General features: G+C 42.3%; 1 protein-coding gene across 1 annotated transcript in view; it reads right to left on the bottom strand.

Annotated features, from left to right (window-relative positions):
* Positions 1 to 18,718, bottom strand: part of TXLNG (taxilin gamma) — a 44,026-nt gene extending 25,308 nt beyond the window's left edge. Inside the window, exon 1 of the mRNA XM_004021939.5 lies at positions 18,564 to 18,718. Within this exon, the coding sequence (XP_004021988.1) occupies positions 18,564 to 18,665 (102 nt within the window). The 5' untranslated portion in view covers positions 18,666 to 18,718. The remainder of the gene's footprint in view (positions 1 to 18,563) is intronic.
* Between the last annotated feature and the right edge of the window lie 583 nt (positions 18,719 to 19,301).

The following is a 19,301-nucleotide window of genomic DNA, read 5'->3' as shown; positions in this document are numbered from 1 at the left end:
GACTCTCATGCGAAGTTCCCATCAATAAAATGTGAGCCAGAGGGATGACTTTCCCTTCTGCAACAAAACCTTTCTTCTGAGAAGCACACATTCTTTCTCCCCCATCTCCTTCCCACTCTGGCTGGACAGAGGTCTCCAAGACCCTAAGAGACAGCAGAGCCATAGGATGAAAGCAGCTCGGGCCCCTAAGCTCACACACATAAAGCCACCCTTCTTACCAAGAACACCCACACTGGACTACTAAATGAGAAAGCGAATACCTTGCTCTCTTAAAAGTCACAGACATTGTGAGAATTAGGTGTTAAGCAGCTACCACTGCTCTAACAGACAGCAGGCATGGGAGAGCAGGCTTCATTCTAGTATTTTATTCTCCATCAGTACTTTAAACTTACTTTCTCTTCTAGCATCCTGGTCAACCCATTTACTCACGGGGGAGATGGTGGTTTTCTCCTTTGTAACACTACTTGGTTATGTGATGGGGCACAAATTTAAATTGTGTACATTTCCTCTCTGCATAAAGACGTCCTCTTCCTTTTCTAAAGAAAATTAACTGATGGGGAGGTGGCTAATACCTTTCTCTTATCACAAGTGGACAAAAGCTACATTACAAAGTTAGAGAACAGAGATTTACTATTTCAAATTATTCAATAGTATTCAATTGAAGAAATGAAGATAATTTTTAAAGAAGATAATTTAAAGTATCAAAGTAGCAGGGAATTGAGAGATTATAGGAACTAAATTCTTATATTTTATAGTTGAATGTTGATAAATCAAGAACTCTGCTTTTGCAAGAATAAACTGGTGCAGCCACTTTTAAAACCTCTTTCGCAATATGGCTACCTTCCAACTTAGTTAATTCTACCCCAAGGATTTTACCCTAGTATGTACAGATGTGCAGCCAAAGGCCAAGAATCTTAAAAGCTGTACTATTTGTAATTGCCCCCAAATGAAATCAACCCAAATTTCTATCAACAGAAGAATGGATGCATTGTAGTGTGTTCATACCATCCACCAAAGAGAACCAAGTACGGCTAGATGCAGCAACAGGGATGAGTCTCATAGAAAACACCACAGGAAACCATTTACATATAAAGTTCCAAAACAGGAAAGCCAATCGTTGGTGCTAGAAATCAAGGGAGTGTTTACCACTGAGTGTAGGGGCTTCTGAGGTGCTCAGTAATAGCTAGATGGAGTAACACAGACATTCACTTTGCGAAAATTCATTAAGGCTAAGCTTTTACAACGTGTATACTTGTCTGAATGTATGTTTTACCTCAATAAGGTTTATTTTCAAAGCTGCAATTTACATATTAAACAGAAATCAGAAAAGCAATGCAAGTCTAATCTCTCTCCCCAGAGGAAAATATTTCTGTTTAGGGTGAGGGTTCCAATTTCTCCACATCTTCATCAATACTTGTTATTGTCTGTCTTTTTGATACAGCCATGGTATTCGGCGTGACGGTATCTCACCTAATGACTAGTGATGTTGAGAACCTTTTCATGTGCTTACTGACCATTTGTATACCTCCTCTGGAAAAACATTTATCCAGCTCCTTTGCCCATTTTTAAATTCGGGTTATTTGTTATTTTATAATTGAGTTATAAGAGTTCTTTATACACACCTAGATACAAGTCTCTTATCATATATATGACTTGCAAATTATTTTCTCTTATTGCTATCCTTCATTCTCCCAATTTTCGAGAAAACTCACAGTATATTCATCAACCTATTTCAAAATGTCATAGGAAATTTAACTAAAAGTTACTCTGGCTTTCAGATTAAAAGCATATAGGTCAATTATGACTACCACAGACAGAAAAAAAAAAAAAAGAGTTTAGAAAGGCCAAAATGTTCAACTAACTCAAATTAACAGCTGGTGGTACCAAGCATAAATAAGGATATTAAGTTAATCTATATAGTGCACAGCCATTACATCTCATGTTATCCTTCTAATATTATTTCATCATTCTCTATTTTTAGTTAACACTACCTTTTTGTCTTTCCAGATACTCCTTTCACCTCTAAACTCCTGTCACACATATTATGTCATCACTTATTTGGTATGTACATGCTCCTAGATAATGGCAGCTTATGCATAAAAGGTGCTCAAGTACCAATAAGCGGAAAACACAGGGGTCAAATGGCTGCTGAAAACAAACCATGGGAAGTGTCTAAGTGCAACCACACTAGTTTGAGAAAATACCACTATTATTATTTAGTCATTAGAAGCAAGACAGTATTACATTTCCATTCTCTCCTGTACAATTAATTTTGATTTATTCTTAACATTTGCTAATGAAAGACTTACTCTGGCTCTATAAACTCTCTGGTTTATGAATAAGTCCAGTTCCAGCTTGATTATCTTGATTATTAACGGTCTACAAGTACTCTCAATACAGCAGGCCCCAACTTTTCCTACTTGAGGTTCTGCATTGGACCATTTGATACGAAGCAAATTCTTAGGGCCAACAAGTTCATTTACATTGTAAATGATTTCTCAATCTTCATCTCCTTAAGCACAGAATTCTATATCATACAGCCTACTCTGCCCTTTCTGACAACCATTCTGGACATCTTCGCTTGGGTACAATCTCTTATATAAACAATAGCAGCAACAGCTAATACTTATTCAGCAAATACTATAGCTAGGCACTACGGTATGTACTTTGTGTACTCCCTAATTTAATCCTCACAACTATGTTGAGACAGTTACCATTATTGTCTCTGCTTTACACATGTGCAAACTGTGGCATGGTAATGTTAAGTATCCTGCCAAAGTGAAAGTGAAGTCGCTCAGTTGTGTCCGACCCTTTGCGACCCTCTGGACTGTAGCCCACCAGGCTCCTCCATCCATGGGATTCTCCAGGCAAGAATACTGGAGTGGGTCGCCATTTCATCCTGCCAAAGGTCACAGTAAATTGCAGGGCAAAGATCTGAACCCTGGCATCTAACTTGAGTTCATGCTCTTAACCACAGCAACATACTGCTTTCTGACGAGCCTATGTCTATTGTACAAACATCCACACCCTGCCTGACCTTCTAGTAAATATACAGCAGTCTATTTAATAATGATTTAATAATGGGGAGAGATGCTCCCAAAGTTTACATATAAAAAGAAATTACAAAACAGCATGTACCATGTATTATGTATATACACATACACACATAGAAAGCACTGGGAGGAAATACATCTAGAAACAGATGGTTTGGGGAATTCCCTGAGGTCCAGTGGTTAGGACCTACACTTTCACTGCTGAGTGCCTGGGTTCAGTCCCTGGTCAGGGAACTAAGATGTCCTGGGCCACATGGCATGGCCCAATAATAATAATAATAATAATAATAAAAGTTTAAAACTTTCACTTGGGACTTCCCTGGTGGTCCAATGCCTAAGACTCCACACTCCCAATGCAGGGGGCCCTGGGTTCAAGCCCTGGTCAGGGGACTAGATCCCACATGCCACAACTAAGAGTTTGCCTGTAGCAACTAAAGATCCTGCATTATGCAACTAACAGACATGGCAAAGCCAAGTAAATAAATAAAAACTTAAAAAAAAAAAAAACACCACCAACAACTTTCACTTCCGCTCCTTCAAATATTGTTGAAGCTAAAGAACCATTTTTCTTTGGCTTATTTTGTTTCAATGTTTTTAATGATGGCTGTTCTTTTACTAAGACCGGTCTGAAGGAAAAACAAAAAAGCTAACACCCACGTTCGCTTCCTAATTATTTCAAGTACCATCTGCTTAAACCAGCTTGAATGCCTTCGGCCAGCGCCAGGCACGTGCTGAGCGCAGACACTTGGTTCTGGCTGGTCCTGCCCATGGAGGGTTGGGTGGCCGCAGGAGGCACAGGGGAAAAGGCTGCTTGCACAGATTCATTTCCTCACCCCTGGCAGAAATCCTGAACTCGCCTCTGGTCCCCAGAGTCTTGAGAAACTTCTCAAGTAGGTAACGGGAACCTTCAGAACTTACAAGGCCCATTACTCCCATTTAACCTTCTCCACTCCACTGAGAGGTGGGTCTCACTCTTTCCGGACAAGGAAAATGAGACTCAGTGAGGTGAAGTTACTTGCCCAAGATCATCTTCAGGTCAGTAAAAGGGGATGGGAAAACTCAAAACCAGGTCTGTCAAACTCAAGAGCCTATGTTCTCACCATCACACCGCTCCCCTCCCTTCACACATAAGCCTTGGAAAATAAAAGTTCAAAGTCAAACATGCAGTTACAAAAGAAATCTAAGACATTAAGCATCTTAAAAAAAAATCTAGCATGCTAGATATACCAGCATGAATTTAGGTAAACACTGGGAAAGACCTGGAATTTTTAGCAGTAACTAACTCTGGGATTTAGGGAGGTAAGACATCACTAATTTGGGGGTAGAGATATCTTTAAATACTTTCAAGTGATTGTATTTAAGACACTGAGAGGTTTTCCTAAAACTTTTTTGTGTCTTAAGATTAAATTATCTGTAAAAATATCTTCAAGCCTATGTTTCTAATAATTTCCTCTAGGAGTCCCCCACTACGAAGAAGGAAAGCGAAGACAGAGCACACGCCTGCCTGGCCACAAGGCGAGGAAAGAAGCCGCAGACACCAGGTTCTTCCCACTCTCAGCATGGCCGAGACACGTCTTCTTCGGTTTTGAAAATACAAACCTCTTTCCTAAGTTTCCTGTATTTTGAGAGGCTTTTTCCAAATACAAATTTTTACAAACAAATCTACTATAAAACTTACATTTTCATATGTATTTTTTTAACTATTTCTTTAAACGGATGGAGTTGGTAGGTTCATGCACTTTTGAAATTAGAAAAGTGGAAGGAGATCTAAATAGACATTTCTCCAAAGACATACAAATAGCTAAAAGGCACACAAAAAGATGCTCAACATGGTTAATTATCAGAGAAATGCAAATCAAAACCACAATGAGGTATCATCACACACCAGTCAGAATGGTCATCATCCAAAAGTCTACGAAAAATAAATGCTGGAGAGGGTATGGAGAAAAGGGAACCCTCTTGCATGGCTGATGGGAATGTAAATTGATACAGCCACTATGGAGATTCCTTTAAAAACTAGGAATAAAACTACCATATGACCCAACAATCCCATTCTTGGGGATATACCTTGAGGAAACCATAACTGAAAGAGACACATGTACCCCAATGTGCACTGCAGCACTATTTACAATAGCTAGGACATGGAAGCAGCCTAGATGTCCATCAACAGATGAATACAGAAGTCGAATATTACTCAGCCATAAAAAGAAATGCATGAGTCCGTTCTAATGAGGTATGAGAACCTAGGGCCAACTACACAGAATGAAGTAAGTCAGAGAGAAACAAATATCATATATTAATGCATATATAGAGAATCTAGAAAGATGGTACTGATGAACCTATCTGCAGGGCAGGAACAGAGATGCAGACACAGTGGGGGAAGGAGAGGGTGGGACGAAAAGAAAGAAGAGCACTGAAACACACACATGACCACATGCAAAAGAGACAGTGGTGGGAATCTGCTACAGGACCAGGGGGCTCAAACCCGGGGTTCTGGGACAGCCCAGAGCTTTCTCAGAAAACTCAGAAGCCAATTTATTTTTTTAAAGAAGAGGAAAATCAATTTACTAAATATTACTTGGAAACTTCAGACTAGCCAGAAGACAACATTCATAGGGCTTCAAATAAGTCAGAGATTCAATTTTCAAGGATTTCTGAACAATCCGATTACAGTTAAAAAAAAAGCCCAACATATGAAAACATGTTCAACCTGGATTTCCCTGGTGGTCCAGTGGTTAAGACTCTGTGTTTCCACTGTAGGGGGCATGAGTTTGATCCCTGGTCAGGGAACTAAGATCCCACATGCTGTGTGGCAAGGCCAAAAAGGAAAAAAAAAAGAAGTTCAACCTCATTCATAATTAAAAGAAATACAAATGAAAATAGAAATCAAAGGAACACTGACCAGATTTAAAACAAACAAAACTTCATGTGGGCAAACAAGGTCCTGGGAAGTCTACCTTGGTAGCATACTGGTTTTGCAGAGGTATTCAGCAGTTATTTCTGAATGTCTGAATGCACATTCACTTTCACCAGTGAGTCCACTGAAGTTTATTCCACAGATATTCTCACTCAAGGGCAAAGGCTACTCAACACCACCACCTGTTGCTACGCACAGGAACCAGATGGTCTACTGATACAGAACTGGGTAAATAAATAATGGTCTTCCATACAAGGTAAAAGGAGGCAGTTATTCAAGAGTGTAAGGCAGTGCCATGTCAGTAAGGACCAATCTCCAAGGTGTAATTAAGGGAAAAAAAGCATTTGGTCCTGGATGGACATGTGAGTATAAAAACATATTCATACAGAAGCCAGTAAATGGAGGAAACTTTATTCTATAAAGTTATCTCCCAAACTATGTGCTAGACATTTGAAACGCTCACCATGACCAGTATTATAAGAAGTATTATAAAAAGCAATACTATACTTTTTCACTACTCCATCACACCCCAGGCTCAGAGTCTGAAGACTGTAGGAGTTTGTCTTGAGTCATTTCATATCATCTTCTCCCTTCACCCTGCTTGACAGACCTCTGGGTTTGTCCCCCCAAATCTTTACACTACATTATAGTAAGAAATTGGATTATAGAGGAGGAAAAAAAGGATCTACTAAGCAGGAATTTTTGCAGCCATTCTGATTTATCTCCTTCTTAAAACAATTCTGAAAATTGAAACAATTCATTTAAACTTGGCCTCAATTTGAAAGTACAGCTAGACCATCTACCCAGTCACTTCACCAGTTTAAAAAAAAGGTTCATCATGGATAGTTAACTCTTCCCAAGTAGAATCAGTTTGAGATACCTGGAACACACAAAAGAGGGTTAACAGTGTATATAAGACTAAGTTCTGAGTGGAGGGAGGAAGGAAGGAAAAAAAAACCTAACATTTACTAATTGCTAAGTGCTGAACATTTAAAATACACTATTTAGTTTAGCCTTACAATTCTGAGATAGTGACAGTATTACTTCATTACACAGATAAACTAGGGAGCAAAGTAAGAAGTGAGGAAGAAGATGCCATGATTTGAGACCTACATGTACAGAGCCTGGAATGGAGGTAGTGTTTCTACAGGAAATGTCCTAAAGAATCACATCTAAAGTTAAGAAACATAAAGAACACCCAAATGCCCATCGATGGATGAACTAATAAAATAAAGTATGGTAAAGGCATACCTGATTTTATTCTGCTTTGCAGATATTGCACTTTTTACAAACTGAAGGTTTGTGGCAACTCTGCGTTGTCAGATGGTTAGCATTTTTTTTCACAATAACGTATTTAAAGTATGTACATTTTTTTAAGACATAATGCTACTGCACACTTAACAGACTACAGAGCGCAAAGAATCATAGTAAATAACTGTACGCACTGGGAAACCAAAAAATTCGTCTGACTCACCTCATTGTGTTATTTGCTTCATTGCAGTGGTTTGGACTAGAACCTGCACTATCTTCAAGGCGCACTTGCATCTTACATTAGGATATTATTTAACCTTAAAAAGATCATTCTGACACATGCTGCAACACGGATGAACCTTGAATAAGACATTATGCTAAGTGAAAAGTCGAACAAAAGAATGTAGTCTGATTTCACTTACATGTAATACCTGGAGTAGTCAAATTCACAAAGCAAGGAAACAGAACGGTGGCTTCCAGGAGGAGAGGAAATGGAGTCAGAGGTTCAGTTTGGGAAGATGAAAAAGTTCTAGAGATGGATGGCGGTACAGCTTGCACAACACTGTTCATGTCTTAATGCCAATGAACTGTACGCCTAAAAATGACCACGTTTATGTTATGTATATTTTACCCCACACACATGAACAAAGAATCATGGTAAATCATGATTTCAAATATTCAAAACCTTAGCAAATAAAACCTAACTTTATACTGGTCATCAAGAATTAATATAAACATATTCCAGTTGCTTGGATTACTGAATTGCTCCAGTAGCAAGACAAAGCAGTTGAGTTAGTGATAACTGGGATGCCACACTCCTCACAACAAGTCTTAGGGAAAGGCCCATGAAAAATAAGCCTATTCTCTTCTGACAGAATAAACAACAAAAAGCAGACGCCACTTCTGATAAAACTGGAGGGCGGTGGTTCTCAAGTATAGTCTGCGGACCCTTCCAGGTAGTCTGCAAGTTAAAAAACTATTTTCATAATACTAAAATGGCATGTCTTTTTTGGTGTTGACATCTGTACTGATGGTACAAAAACAATAATGAGTAACACTGCTGGCTCCTTAGAAAAAATCAAGGCAGCAGCACCAAACTATACTAGGAGTCATGGGTTTTGTCTTACATCTTGATGTACCGACGGAGGGTGGGGGGGACTACTCTTTTACCTAACAATAATTTCTTTTAAAGACAGCTCACCACTGTTTATTCAGACTTGGGTATTTGGCAGGTATATTTTCTCCAATATATATGAACAGAGTCTGTCACTTAAAGGCAAACAACTGACAGTATTTGTTGCCAAAGATAAAATTTGAGTTTTCAAGCAAAATTCAGAATTTTTGAAAACTATCTGCCACCGGAAGCTTCCAAATACTTAAAGACTTTTCTGATGAATTTTGTGATTTTGATATTGTAAAAAGTGTGATAACATTTCGAATATCAACACAATTCAGTAAACCAGTATTTTCTAAATGACTAATGGATGATACCACAAAATGATGCATGAGAAAAAACATCCAAAGTGCAAAATAGACCCATAGTTTTAAAACAGTACAAAAAGTTACATAAGATTTCAGGACCCACACTGGCAACTAACCTTCAAGAACTACTATTTGCTGAGTTTTGGTGTAGTATCAAGAATTCCCACAATTATCTAAAAAGGCTATTAAAATACTCCTCCCTGTTCCAACTACAAATGTGTGTGAGGCTAGACTGTCTTCACACACTTCAACTAAAATGGCATGTTTCCACAGACGGAATGCAGAAGCAGGTCTGAGAATTTACCTATCTCCTACTAAGCCAATCATTAAAGATATCTGCAAAAATGTAAAACAATGCCATTCTTCTCAATTTTTATTCTGGAAAACAAGCTACTTTTAACTTTTAAAACAACATTATTTATGTTAATGTGTGGTATGCAGTTTCTTCCTCCTACTATTCATGACCTTGTAGAATTCTCCTCCTTCCCCTTGAGTGTGAGCTGGACCTAGTGCCTGGCTTCTAACGCTGAGAGAATTTGGCAAAAGGGAGGCTGTCACTTCTTTGATTATGTGACAAAAGACTGTAGCTTCCTCCTCTTCTGTGCTGGTGCTCTATCTTGCTTCATTCGATGAAGTCAACAGCCATGCTGTGAGATGCCTATGGAAAGGCCCGGTGGCAAGCAAGCAAGGGAGGCCTCCAGCCAGCAGCTCATGAGGAACAACCTGCAAAGCACTGGATCCTGCCCACACCACACGAATGTGAGCCTAGAAGTGGATCGTGCCCACTCAAGCCTTCAGAGGACTGCAGCCCATGAGGCCCTGAAGCAGAGGACGCAGTGAAGTCACTTTCAGACTCCTGAGATCGTACATGTTGTGTCAGGTGCTAAGTTTGGGGACAATACGTTATACAGGAGGAATAGATAACTAGTACAAGGCCAGCTGATTTAAGTGAATAATAATTTAAAATTGTTTCAATTTGTAAACACGGGAATTATCATGATATATAACCCACATAAACAAAAGCTTCTTGGGGTTTTCAATAATTTTTGAGTATGCAATAGGGCCCTGAAACCGAAAAGCTTGAGAACTGCCACCCTGGCCGTGGTGGCGCAGGGACAGAGAGATGCGAGGCCAGCTCAGCGAAAGCAGAGCCTGAGACAGCTCCTGAACCAAGCGGATCCATCTCTAGGGAACATGCCCTAGGATTGGGTGGGAGGACCACACCTAACAGTCAGCCCCTTTCCCTTTTGGTTAAGGCACTACAGTCCCTATCACTGTAATCTACACGGGTGAGTGAGGAAGATTTGGTATAAACCATTTGCCCTTCACCTTTCTTTGTTGTTCTGGTTCATTCGGAAGCCTCTCCAACAGTACTTGATATACTTCTTCACTGAATCCCCAAAATTATCGTAAAGGGTGATATCTTAGCTCCTGGACCAGGAATTGAACCTGGGGCCCTGGAAGTGAGGGTGCTGAGTCCTAACCATTGGACCACCAGGGAAATCCCGAGGATTTGTCCCAACTTGTTACTTTAGCCAGCAAAAGGCTCTAGAATGATTGTCACGGCATGTAAAGAACAGGGGCATTAATGAGGTAAATGAGAAGAAAAGAGGGGCAAACCAGTGCTGAAGTTAGGGCAAGGGCACCTGATTTCTCCTACTTGTAAAGAAGCCAAGGAGGAGTCAGTGTTACTATCTAGAGTGGTCGGTGCTAACATCTTAAATTGTGCAGGTCATCTGCCTTTTAATCCAAGAATGATGGCATTTGATTTCACATTTAACTTCTATGGCCATTTCTTTTATTAAAAGGAAGGATGCTGGACTCTATGACTTGCAAAATCACTTCTAGCTCTAAAAGTGTAATTCAGTGATTAACAGCAATCTGAGAGATACCTATGTCAGCCTAAACACCTATCTAGGCAGCAGAAGGATCAGGAAATGAGATTTTAATGCATAAAGCTGCTGAAATGTGCTTGGGCCTAATCTATTTTGCAAAGGGACATGGGCTGGGCCACACATTTAGCATCTTCAAGCCACAGACTCCTGAGAGGTAGAATGGTCCTCTCCTTTTATGAGTTACCTCAATGCAGCATCCCTGTCCTGACTTCATGACATCATCCTTCACCAGCTCCATGTGGACCAGTCATGATGCACCTTTGAAACATCAAACCTTCTCTTTTTTCCTTTGGCCTTCTCTTTGTCTTATCCCACTTAACCCGACCCCTTCAGCTCTTTGTTAACACTACGTTGTGTAGACTTTGGCAGAGTCTCTCTCTAAACCCTCTCCTTTTCAATTCATCCCAATTAAACTTGGAGGTGCCTTTACAGGGAGTCACACTGCAATACATCTCCTAAATCAAACATCTTAAGGTCAACTTAGGGTGTAACAGGATGAAACAAAAGCTGTAAGACTCACAACTCCCCTGGTTCTTGGATTACTATAGCTTCCCTATACCCTCAAAGACCTAACCCCACCCTTCCTAATTTCTTTTCATTTAGCAAAATCTATTACTCATTTTTACATCATGAGAAATGCTGGGCTGGAAAAAGCACAAGCTGGAATCAAGATTGCCAGGAGAAATATCAACAACCTCAGATATGCAGATGATACCACCCTTATGGAAGAAAGTGAAGAACTAAAGGGCCTCTTGACGAAAGTGAAAGAGGAGAGTGAAAAAGTTGGCTTAAAGCTCAACATTCAGAAAACTAAGATCATGGCATCTGGTCCCATCACTTCATGGCAAATAGTTGGGGAAACAGCGGAAACAGTGGCTGACTTTATTTTGGGGGGCTCCAAAATCACTGCAGATGGTGAATGCAGCCATGAAATTAAAAGACACTTACTCCTTGGAAGGAAAGTTATGACCAACCTAGACAGCATATTCAAAAGCAGAGACATTACTTTGTCAACAAAGGTCCATCTAGTCGAGGCTGTGGTTTTTCCAGTAGTCGTATATGGATGTGAGTTGGACTGTGAAGAAAGCTGAGTGCTGAAGAATTGATGCTTTTGAACTGTGGTGTTGGAGAAGACTCTTGAGAGTCCCTTGGACTGCGAGGAGATCCAACCAGCCCATCCTAAAGGAGATCAGTCCTGGGTGTTCACTGGAAGGACCGATGCTGAAGCTGAAACTCCAATGCTTTGGCCACCTGATGCGAAGAGCTGACTCATTTGAAAAGACCCTGATGCTGTGAAAGATTGAGGGCAGGAGGAGAAGGGGATGAGAGCAGGTGAGATGTTTGGATGGCATCACCGACTCAATGGACATGAGTCTGGTTAAACTCCGTGAGTTGGTGATGGACAGGGAGGCCTGGCATGCTGCAGTTCATGGGGTCACAAAGAGTCGGACACGACTGAGTGACTGAACTGATTACTCATTTTACCTACTACCAAGTTTTAGTCACATTCAATGAAGAGTACATTTTTATTTATTATCCTCAAGAAATGTGTTTAGAAAGCACAAGACACATGGAATGTGGCTAATGGCTTCGGAGCCCAAAAAGCCTGGCCTTTGAATATACCACTTGCTGTGTGGCCACGGGAGGTCAACCTCTGTTTCCTGATCTATAAACTAGAGATATACAGGAACTACCTTCTAGAGCTGTGAGAAGATTAGATACAGTGAATATATATTGCTACCATGCAACAGAACTGTTTATAATAATATCTGAATAAAGGTGCACTTGCAAATTAGGCAATATGCCTATGTTTTTTAAAAAAATATTTATTTATTTATTTGGCTGCACTGGGTTTTGGCTGTGGCATGCAGTACCTTCCCTGCAGCATGTGGGAGCTCAGCTCCCTTATCAGGGACTGAACCCAAACCCTGGCCCCCTGCACTGGGAGAGTGGAGTTTCAGCCACTGGACCACCAGGGAAGTCCCCATTCTCACTTTTTTTTTTCATTCTCACTTTTAATATGACCCACATGTCAATCTAAAACATCCTTAATGAAACGTGCTTCCAAGCTACTGGCACATCTTCCTCATCAAACCATTCTACTTTGCTCTGAATAGGGAAAGAAGAAAAATGAAAAAGTGGTAGCTTAGCAATATTATTCATGGCAGACTACGGAGTAGGAAGTGGTGGGTAATGAGGGTTGTCCTGGGGACATTTTGGAAATGTAATACAGAATGCAAATCAGTACCCTGAGCAATGAATGTTAATAACATTATGTCAACAGGACAACACTGGTGATTTTATTATGTTTCCTTCAAGTAAGAACATTTAAGAGAATTTCAACTAGGAAATAGACTGAATCATAAAAACATATGAAGGAAAAGAAACACTCAAAGTTCAAACTCTTAAAGGGTCACTTGACCTATTTTATCCTCTTCTAGAAATGCCCTGTTTGGGAAAATTCTAAACATAGCTAATTCTCAACGGTGGTGAATATTATATTAAATCTATATACCACTTTGCACACTTAAATACTGTCACATCTATTATAATAACTAAAAGTTACTGATAATCACGTTAGAACCAAACAAAAAGTAACTGGGAAGAAAGCTGCAGGGAGGGAGAGGCACAGGCTTTGGGATATTAGGTTAAAACTCCCTGGGTAAGCAGAATCTGTCCATGCAGTCAAGTACGTTGGCTGTGTTATCAACTATACAATTATATACCAGCTCTATGCCAACGTCACCAACTCTGAGCTCTGGTATTTAATAAGAGTAACGTTTTCTGGTGGTTGTTTTGTTTTGACACCCAGGGCTACCATCTATTCTGCAGAGGTAAGGAGATATTAGAATGCAAAGACATTCTAAGTGCTTAGCGCAATGCACGAAACAGTGAGTTCCTTTCCTTTGAAACACAACTCTGAAAAGTGTAAAATTGAACAGCATATCTATTGAAAAGAAAACTATTACAGTGACTCCTGTGAAGTATTCCACACAAAGGCAAATCACACGCACCCTGTTTTACAGATTCTGGATTTGGCATGTACATCCCTAAACAAAACTTCTCTAGTCAAGACCAATATAAATGACACAAAATAACATACACAACACCTTCCATAACATCATAAATGACTGTGATATACATATTATGATCTATGAAGGTGGTATGTGCTGTGTCTGGTCTCCTTTTTTACTGCTTTGCTTGTTTGCTTCTCCATGAAAATAAAATTTACCAAAGCTTGCTGATAGAATTAGGTGACAATGTTGTAAACAGAAGATCACTTTGATTCTTATTACTTAATCTCTGTGCTAGCAGAGTGGAAATTCATCATCAAGTTTGCAAATGGGGAGAAAAACAAGATAATCAAATGGTTTCTTTCTATCCCATACTCTCACCCCACCCTGACCTGATTTTTCCTCATTAAGTCAATCACAGGGAGGTTCTGGGAAGAGGGAAGAATACAAAGGTTGGAAGATAGATTTGGGATTCCCAGGTGTCTCAGTGGGTAAAGAATCCGCCTGCAATGCAGGAGATCCAGGTTCAATCCCTGGGTCGAGAAGATCCCCTGGAGGAGGGCATGGCAACCCACTCCAATATTCCTGCCTGGGAAATCCCACGGACAGAGGAGCCTGGCAAGTTACCGTGCATGGGGGGCAAAGAATCCAACAGGACTGAAGCGACCGAGCATGCTGAGAACACACGCAAGAAAGATTTACAGAATAACACCCTGAAAGCAACAGAAACTGACCTTTCATATATGCTCCCCTCCAGACCAAGTAAAATTCTAACATGCCTAGCACTGTGCTGAACGTGTCACATCAAAGCTTATGCTTTACAACAGTCCTATGCGTTAGGGATTAGCATCAGCCCCACTTTATAGATGATGCAATTGAGACTTGGAACGATTGCAAAACCTGCTCAAAGCTATAAAGCTACAAAGCTAATATGCAGCAAGAGCCACGAGTCTTGACTTCAAATCCATACTATTTTCCCAGTGTTGTTTGTTATTTAGTCGTGAAGTCGTGTCCAACTCTCTGTGACCCCATGGACTGTAGCCCATCAGGCTCCTCTGTCTATGGGGTTTTCCAGGCAAGAATACTAGAGTGGCTTGCCATTTCCTTCTCCGGAGGATCTTCCCAACCGGGATCTTCCTGACCCAGGGATCTAATTTGTGTCTCCTGCACAGCAGGCACGGAGAAGGCAATGGCACCCCACTCCAGTACTCTTGCCTGGAAAATCCCATGGATGGAGGAGCCTGGTGGGCTACAGTCCATGGGGTCGCTGAGAGTGGGACACGACTCAGTGACTTCACTTTCACTTTTCACTTTCATGCACTGGAGAAGGAAATGGCAACCCATTCCAGTGTTCTTGCCTGGAGAATCCCAGGAACGGCGGAGCCTGGTGAGCTGCCGTCTATGGGATCACACAGAGTCGGACACGACTGAAGCGACTTGGCAGTAGCAGCAGCACAGCAGGCAGATTCTTTACCACTGAGCCACCTGGGAAGCCCATTTGCCCACCACCACCTATTTATTACTGTAGTGTAGATTCATGGGCTTGCAAAGAGTCGGACAAGACTTAGAGACTTAGCGACTAAGCAGCAACATGATGAAAGGATACTGGGTTCCAGACTCAGCTTCACCCCTTGGGCTAATTCCATGACCTTGCTGAGCAATTTGTCATCTATAAATGAAGACTGTGACAGCTGCTCATCCTTCTCCATAGCATCTGAGTGATGCTGACAGAGTTAATGTATATGCAAATATGCCATCAATACTACAGGTCACCACATAAATGTAAGATTTCATTAATTTGAGCACAGATCCCATATATCTTTATCCTTCCTATCTGACCTAAAAATAAGTTTAAAAGTAGTTAAATAATTTTTAACACTCCAAGCAAAAATCTAGGGGGGAAAAATAAACCTTAAGACATTCTAGAAATGGCAAAAGAATAGAGACAGTAAAAAGATCAGTGGTGGCCAGTGGTTTGGGGGAAGAGAGGAAGGGATGGAGGTTTTAGGGTAGTAAAACTCTTCAGTATGATATCTGTAATGGTGTATGTATGTCATTATACTTGTGTCAAAACTCTTAGAAGGTACAGCACCAACAGTGAACCCTAATGTAAACTATGGACTTTAGTTAGTAGGAAGGTTATCAATATTGACTCATCAACTGTAACAAATGTACCACAATGCTGCAAGATATAAATAACAGGGCAAAGGGGTTCCCTGTGAACTCCGCAATTTACATTCAATTTTTGGTAAACCTAAAACTGCTCAAAAAAAAAAGTCTATTAATTTTTGAAAACTCGATCTTATAAAACAAATTCTAGTAAAAATAGAAACAAACAAAAAACCCCACAAATTCTACAGAGGGATTTAAGAAGTACTATGAACGAACCCGGGGTTCTAAAAAATGTCTGGAATACTTAACAAAGTAATATCCCATCTTTTTAGACCAGTGTCGTCCAAGAGAACTTTATGAATGAGCAATGATGGAAATATTCTACATCTACTCTAATACAGTAGCCACCAGGCACACTGGCTATTGAACATACGGAATGTGGTTTGAATACTGAGGAAAGCAATTTTTAATTTTACTTAATTTTAATTAACAGTTAAATAGCAACAGGCACAATAGCAAGTGGCTATCACCTCAACACAGTTTTAGACAATTCAAGAGACTCTTAGAAATGTACTGTAATGTTAAAACAGAAAAGGTACCTCAAGAGACCGTTCAATCAGCCATAGTTATGAAACAATGCAAAATTACCTGAGGTCAAGAATGACAAGATGATTAAGACAAACAGGAAGCAACAAAGTCCATCTCCAATAGTCTCTCACTTTAAGTCCCATAATGTAACCCAAAAGTGACAAAATGTTCACTGTCCTCTTTAATTCCTTCAATATTTTCAAAACAACCCAATCAGTTAAAACACCATTTCTGCTTCCTGAAAAAATAGGGCAGAGGTCAAATTAGAATTAGGAATATGTTTTCAAGCTACTGGCCCAGAGGAAATAAAAAATGAAGGGTCCTAAGGAAATAACTTAAAAGTAACTTCTACAAACACAAGATATTCATCTTTCTCTTTTTTTTTAATGAAAATTCAAAAACTAATGTTTAACCATGCATTTCAATTCCATGTCACAGTCAATTGGAAATCAAAAGGAAAAAAGATGCCCAGAATAGCCTGAGCAAAGAAGAAAGGTGCCTGATGTAAGTCAACAAAAATGAGACAATACAGACACACAGGTCTCTTCTCATCCAGCTGTTAAACAGAGGGGTCATTACTCAAAGGGTCATTACTTCTTGGTTCTTTAAAATGCTAGCTGGTTAAATCTCAGTTCCTAATTCAGACTTTTTATCCTTTTGCTAAGGGCATAAAAAGGAACTCATGTCCTCAATTACAATGGCTTTTCATTGAAGTCCTCCTCTGGGGGACTTACAAAATCAAACACTGAGATTGGCTCCCCACCCTCAGAGAATAAGTGAGGTGTCCAAAGTGACAGTGTTGAATCCCTAGAGGTACTTCAGTCCACAGCTTCTTTTTCAGTCCTTCAAGCACTGGATCTTTCTTTTTGAGTACAAAGAGAGAGAGAGAAAGGTAATTGAGAAGTAGTGACACTCTCATGCAGAGACGTGAAAACACCTAACCTTAGAAACAGGCCCCCCAAAACTAATTCTTGACATTCTGCACAGAGGGAAAACCAACCTTTGTTCTTAAGTTCACGAGTCGCATTAGAAAAATATTATTTCGTAATTTCCTAAAGGAGTGATCTTTATGAGTATTCAAATGCATAATTAAGTAACATTAAACAGCCCCGAGTGATCAAGCAAGACGTCCAACAAGTTGAACGTTTCAATCTGTTCACCGGCAAAGAACAAGATGAGATTCCACCTTTCCAGTCCGTTTCCCTGCACTTTCTCTTCCTGGGCCCTGAAAACCCTGTACCCGGTTCGTTGTGCAATCTTTTTCGAACTCCACCCACTGACTCCAGAACAAGTAGAATTCTCCCATTCTGAAGGTCTTGATTTTCCTGTATCCAGGGAGACACTGAAAACTCCTTGACGTGAGTCAAGTAAGGCAAGGGAATGGTCCAGCGCAACTCCCAGATTGAGAGAGACCAAAGGGCAATATAGGGGAAGCGCTCCACTGTCCGCTCACCGGGTTGGGTTGGGGGGTAAATAAAGTAAGAAAAGGGGGAGAAATATAGGGGGAAGGAGGGCTGCATTGGGAAGACCGGCTATCCGCGATGTTCCTCCCAAGTCTGCGGGACCCAGGTCCTCCAGCATCTTCTCCCCACCGCCCGCCCCCACGTGCAGCCAACCCCTTGGCACCGGGACACTGGCCCCAGGGCCTGGGTCCCGGGGGCCGAGCGGCCGCGCTCGCCAGCCGGCGCAGTGGCGCGGGAGAAGGGGGGCGCAGCGCAGTCCCGGATCCCGCGCCGTTATCTTACTGCGCAACAGCCTTGCCCGCGCCGCTGGGACGCACCGCGCAGCGCGCCCCGCGCACCTGCCGGGCGCGACGAGGGCGAGTCCGTGACCCCCGGCAGCCCCTCGACGGTGGTGCCCAGCGCTAGGAGCACGGGAAGCACGCGGAGGGCGGGGGTTGGGAGAGGGAACACCTGGTGTCCGGGGCCCCGCGACGCCGGCCGCACGTGGCTGTCACACCTGGCGCGCCCCCGCCAAGCACCCCTTCCCCCTCTCACCAGGGTGCGCCCCCTGCCCTCTCTCCCGCCTCCGCCGCGCGCCTCCAGTCCCCAACCATCAGCCCTCCCACCCCACCCATCCTGGTTTCACTCTGCCCACCTGCTCCCACTGTCGTCACCCCCGGGACCGAAGAGGGCCGGATGTTCGCCCCATGGCTAAAAGGTAACCGGAGAGAGTGAAGAGGTGGACCCCGAAACAGCTAGCCCCAGCATTTCCCCGCCCCGGCAACAAGGTGGGCAGCCCCCACACTGACCTTCTGCCGCGGGCTGCGTCGCCGTCCGCCCCGTCCGGCCTCAACTGCCTCCTCGGCGCCGCCGCCTCTTCCCCGCGCAGCCTCCTCTACCCGCGTCGCCATGAGGTGACGGCAGCAGCCAAACAAGCGGCCCGACAAGGGGCACGGAACCTCTCAGGGCCTCGCGCCCCGCCCCTGAACCCCTCCGCCAATCGCCGCATGCAGGGCTCCCACGTGACCGGAGGAGGTTGGCCCCCGAGGGGACAGGACGGGTTGGGGGTAGGGAGCTCTGAAGCAGGGGCTGGGCTTCTGCAGGGCCGAAGGGCGAACCGAGGCCGCGCGAGTCTGCGTGAAGGGAGAAAGGGACTCTGGAGCGGACCACAAGTCCCAGCAGGCAGCGCGGCCACGGCTCGCAGACCCGGATCAGAATTGAAGCGTAATGCGGCGTTCCGAAATGCGGGAGAGTAGCCACTGTGCCCCTGGAGAAGGAAATGGCACCCCACTCCAGTACTCTTGCCTGGAAAATTCCATGGACTGAGGAGCCTGGTAGGCTACAGTCCATGGGATCGCAAAGAGTCGGACACGACTGAGCGACTTCAGTTTCAGTTTCAGCCACTGTGTTGTGTGTGCAGCCTCCTGGGATTGGTAGTTTCCTAGGAGCGATGTACCAGTACCTTTATTATCCTACGGGAAAAGTTCAGAAATATTTCAGTGTTTGGGAAGGAGCGGGATCGGGGACACATTGTTGTGCTTTTGTTT

This window comes from Ovis aries, chromosome X (genome assembly GCF_016772045.2).
Source record: "Ovis aries strain OAR_USU_Benz2616 breed Rambouillet chromosome X, ARS-UI_Ramb_v3.0, whole genome shotgun sequence".
NCBI classification, from domain to species: domain Eukaryota; kingdom Metazoa; phylum Chordata; class Mammalia; order Artiodactyla; family Bovidae; genus Ovis; species Ovis aries.
The sequence above is the reverse complement of the archived record's forward strand: the minus strand, read 5'-3'. Positions and strand labels throughout refer to the sequence as shown.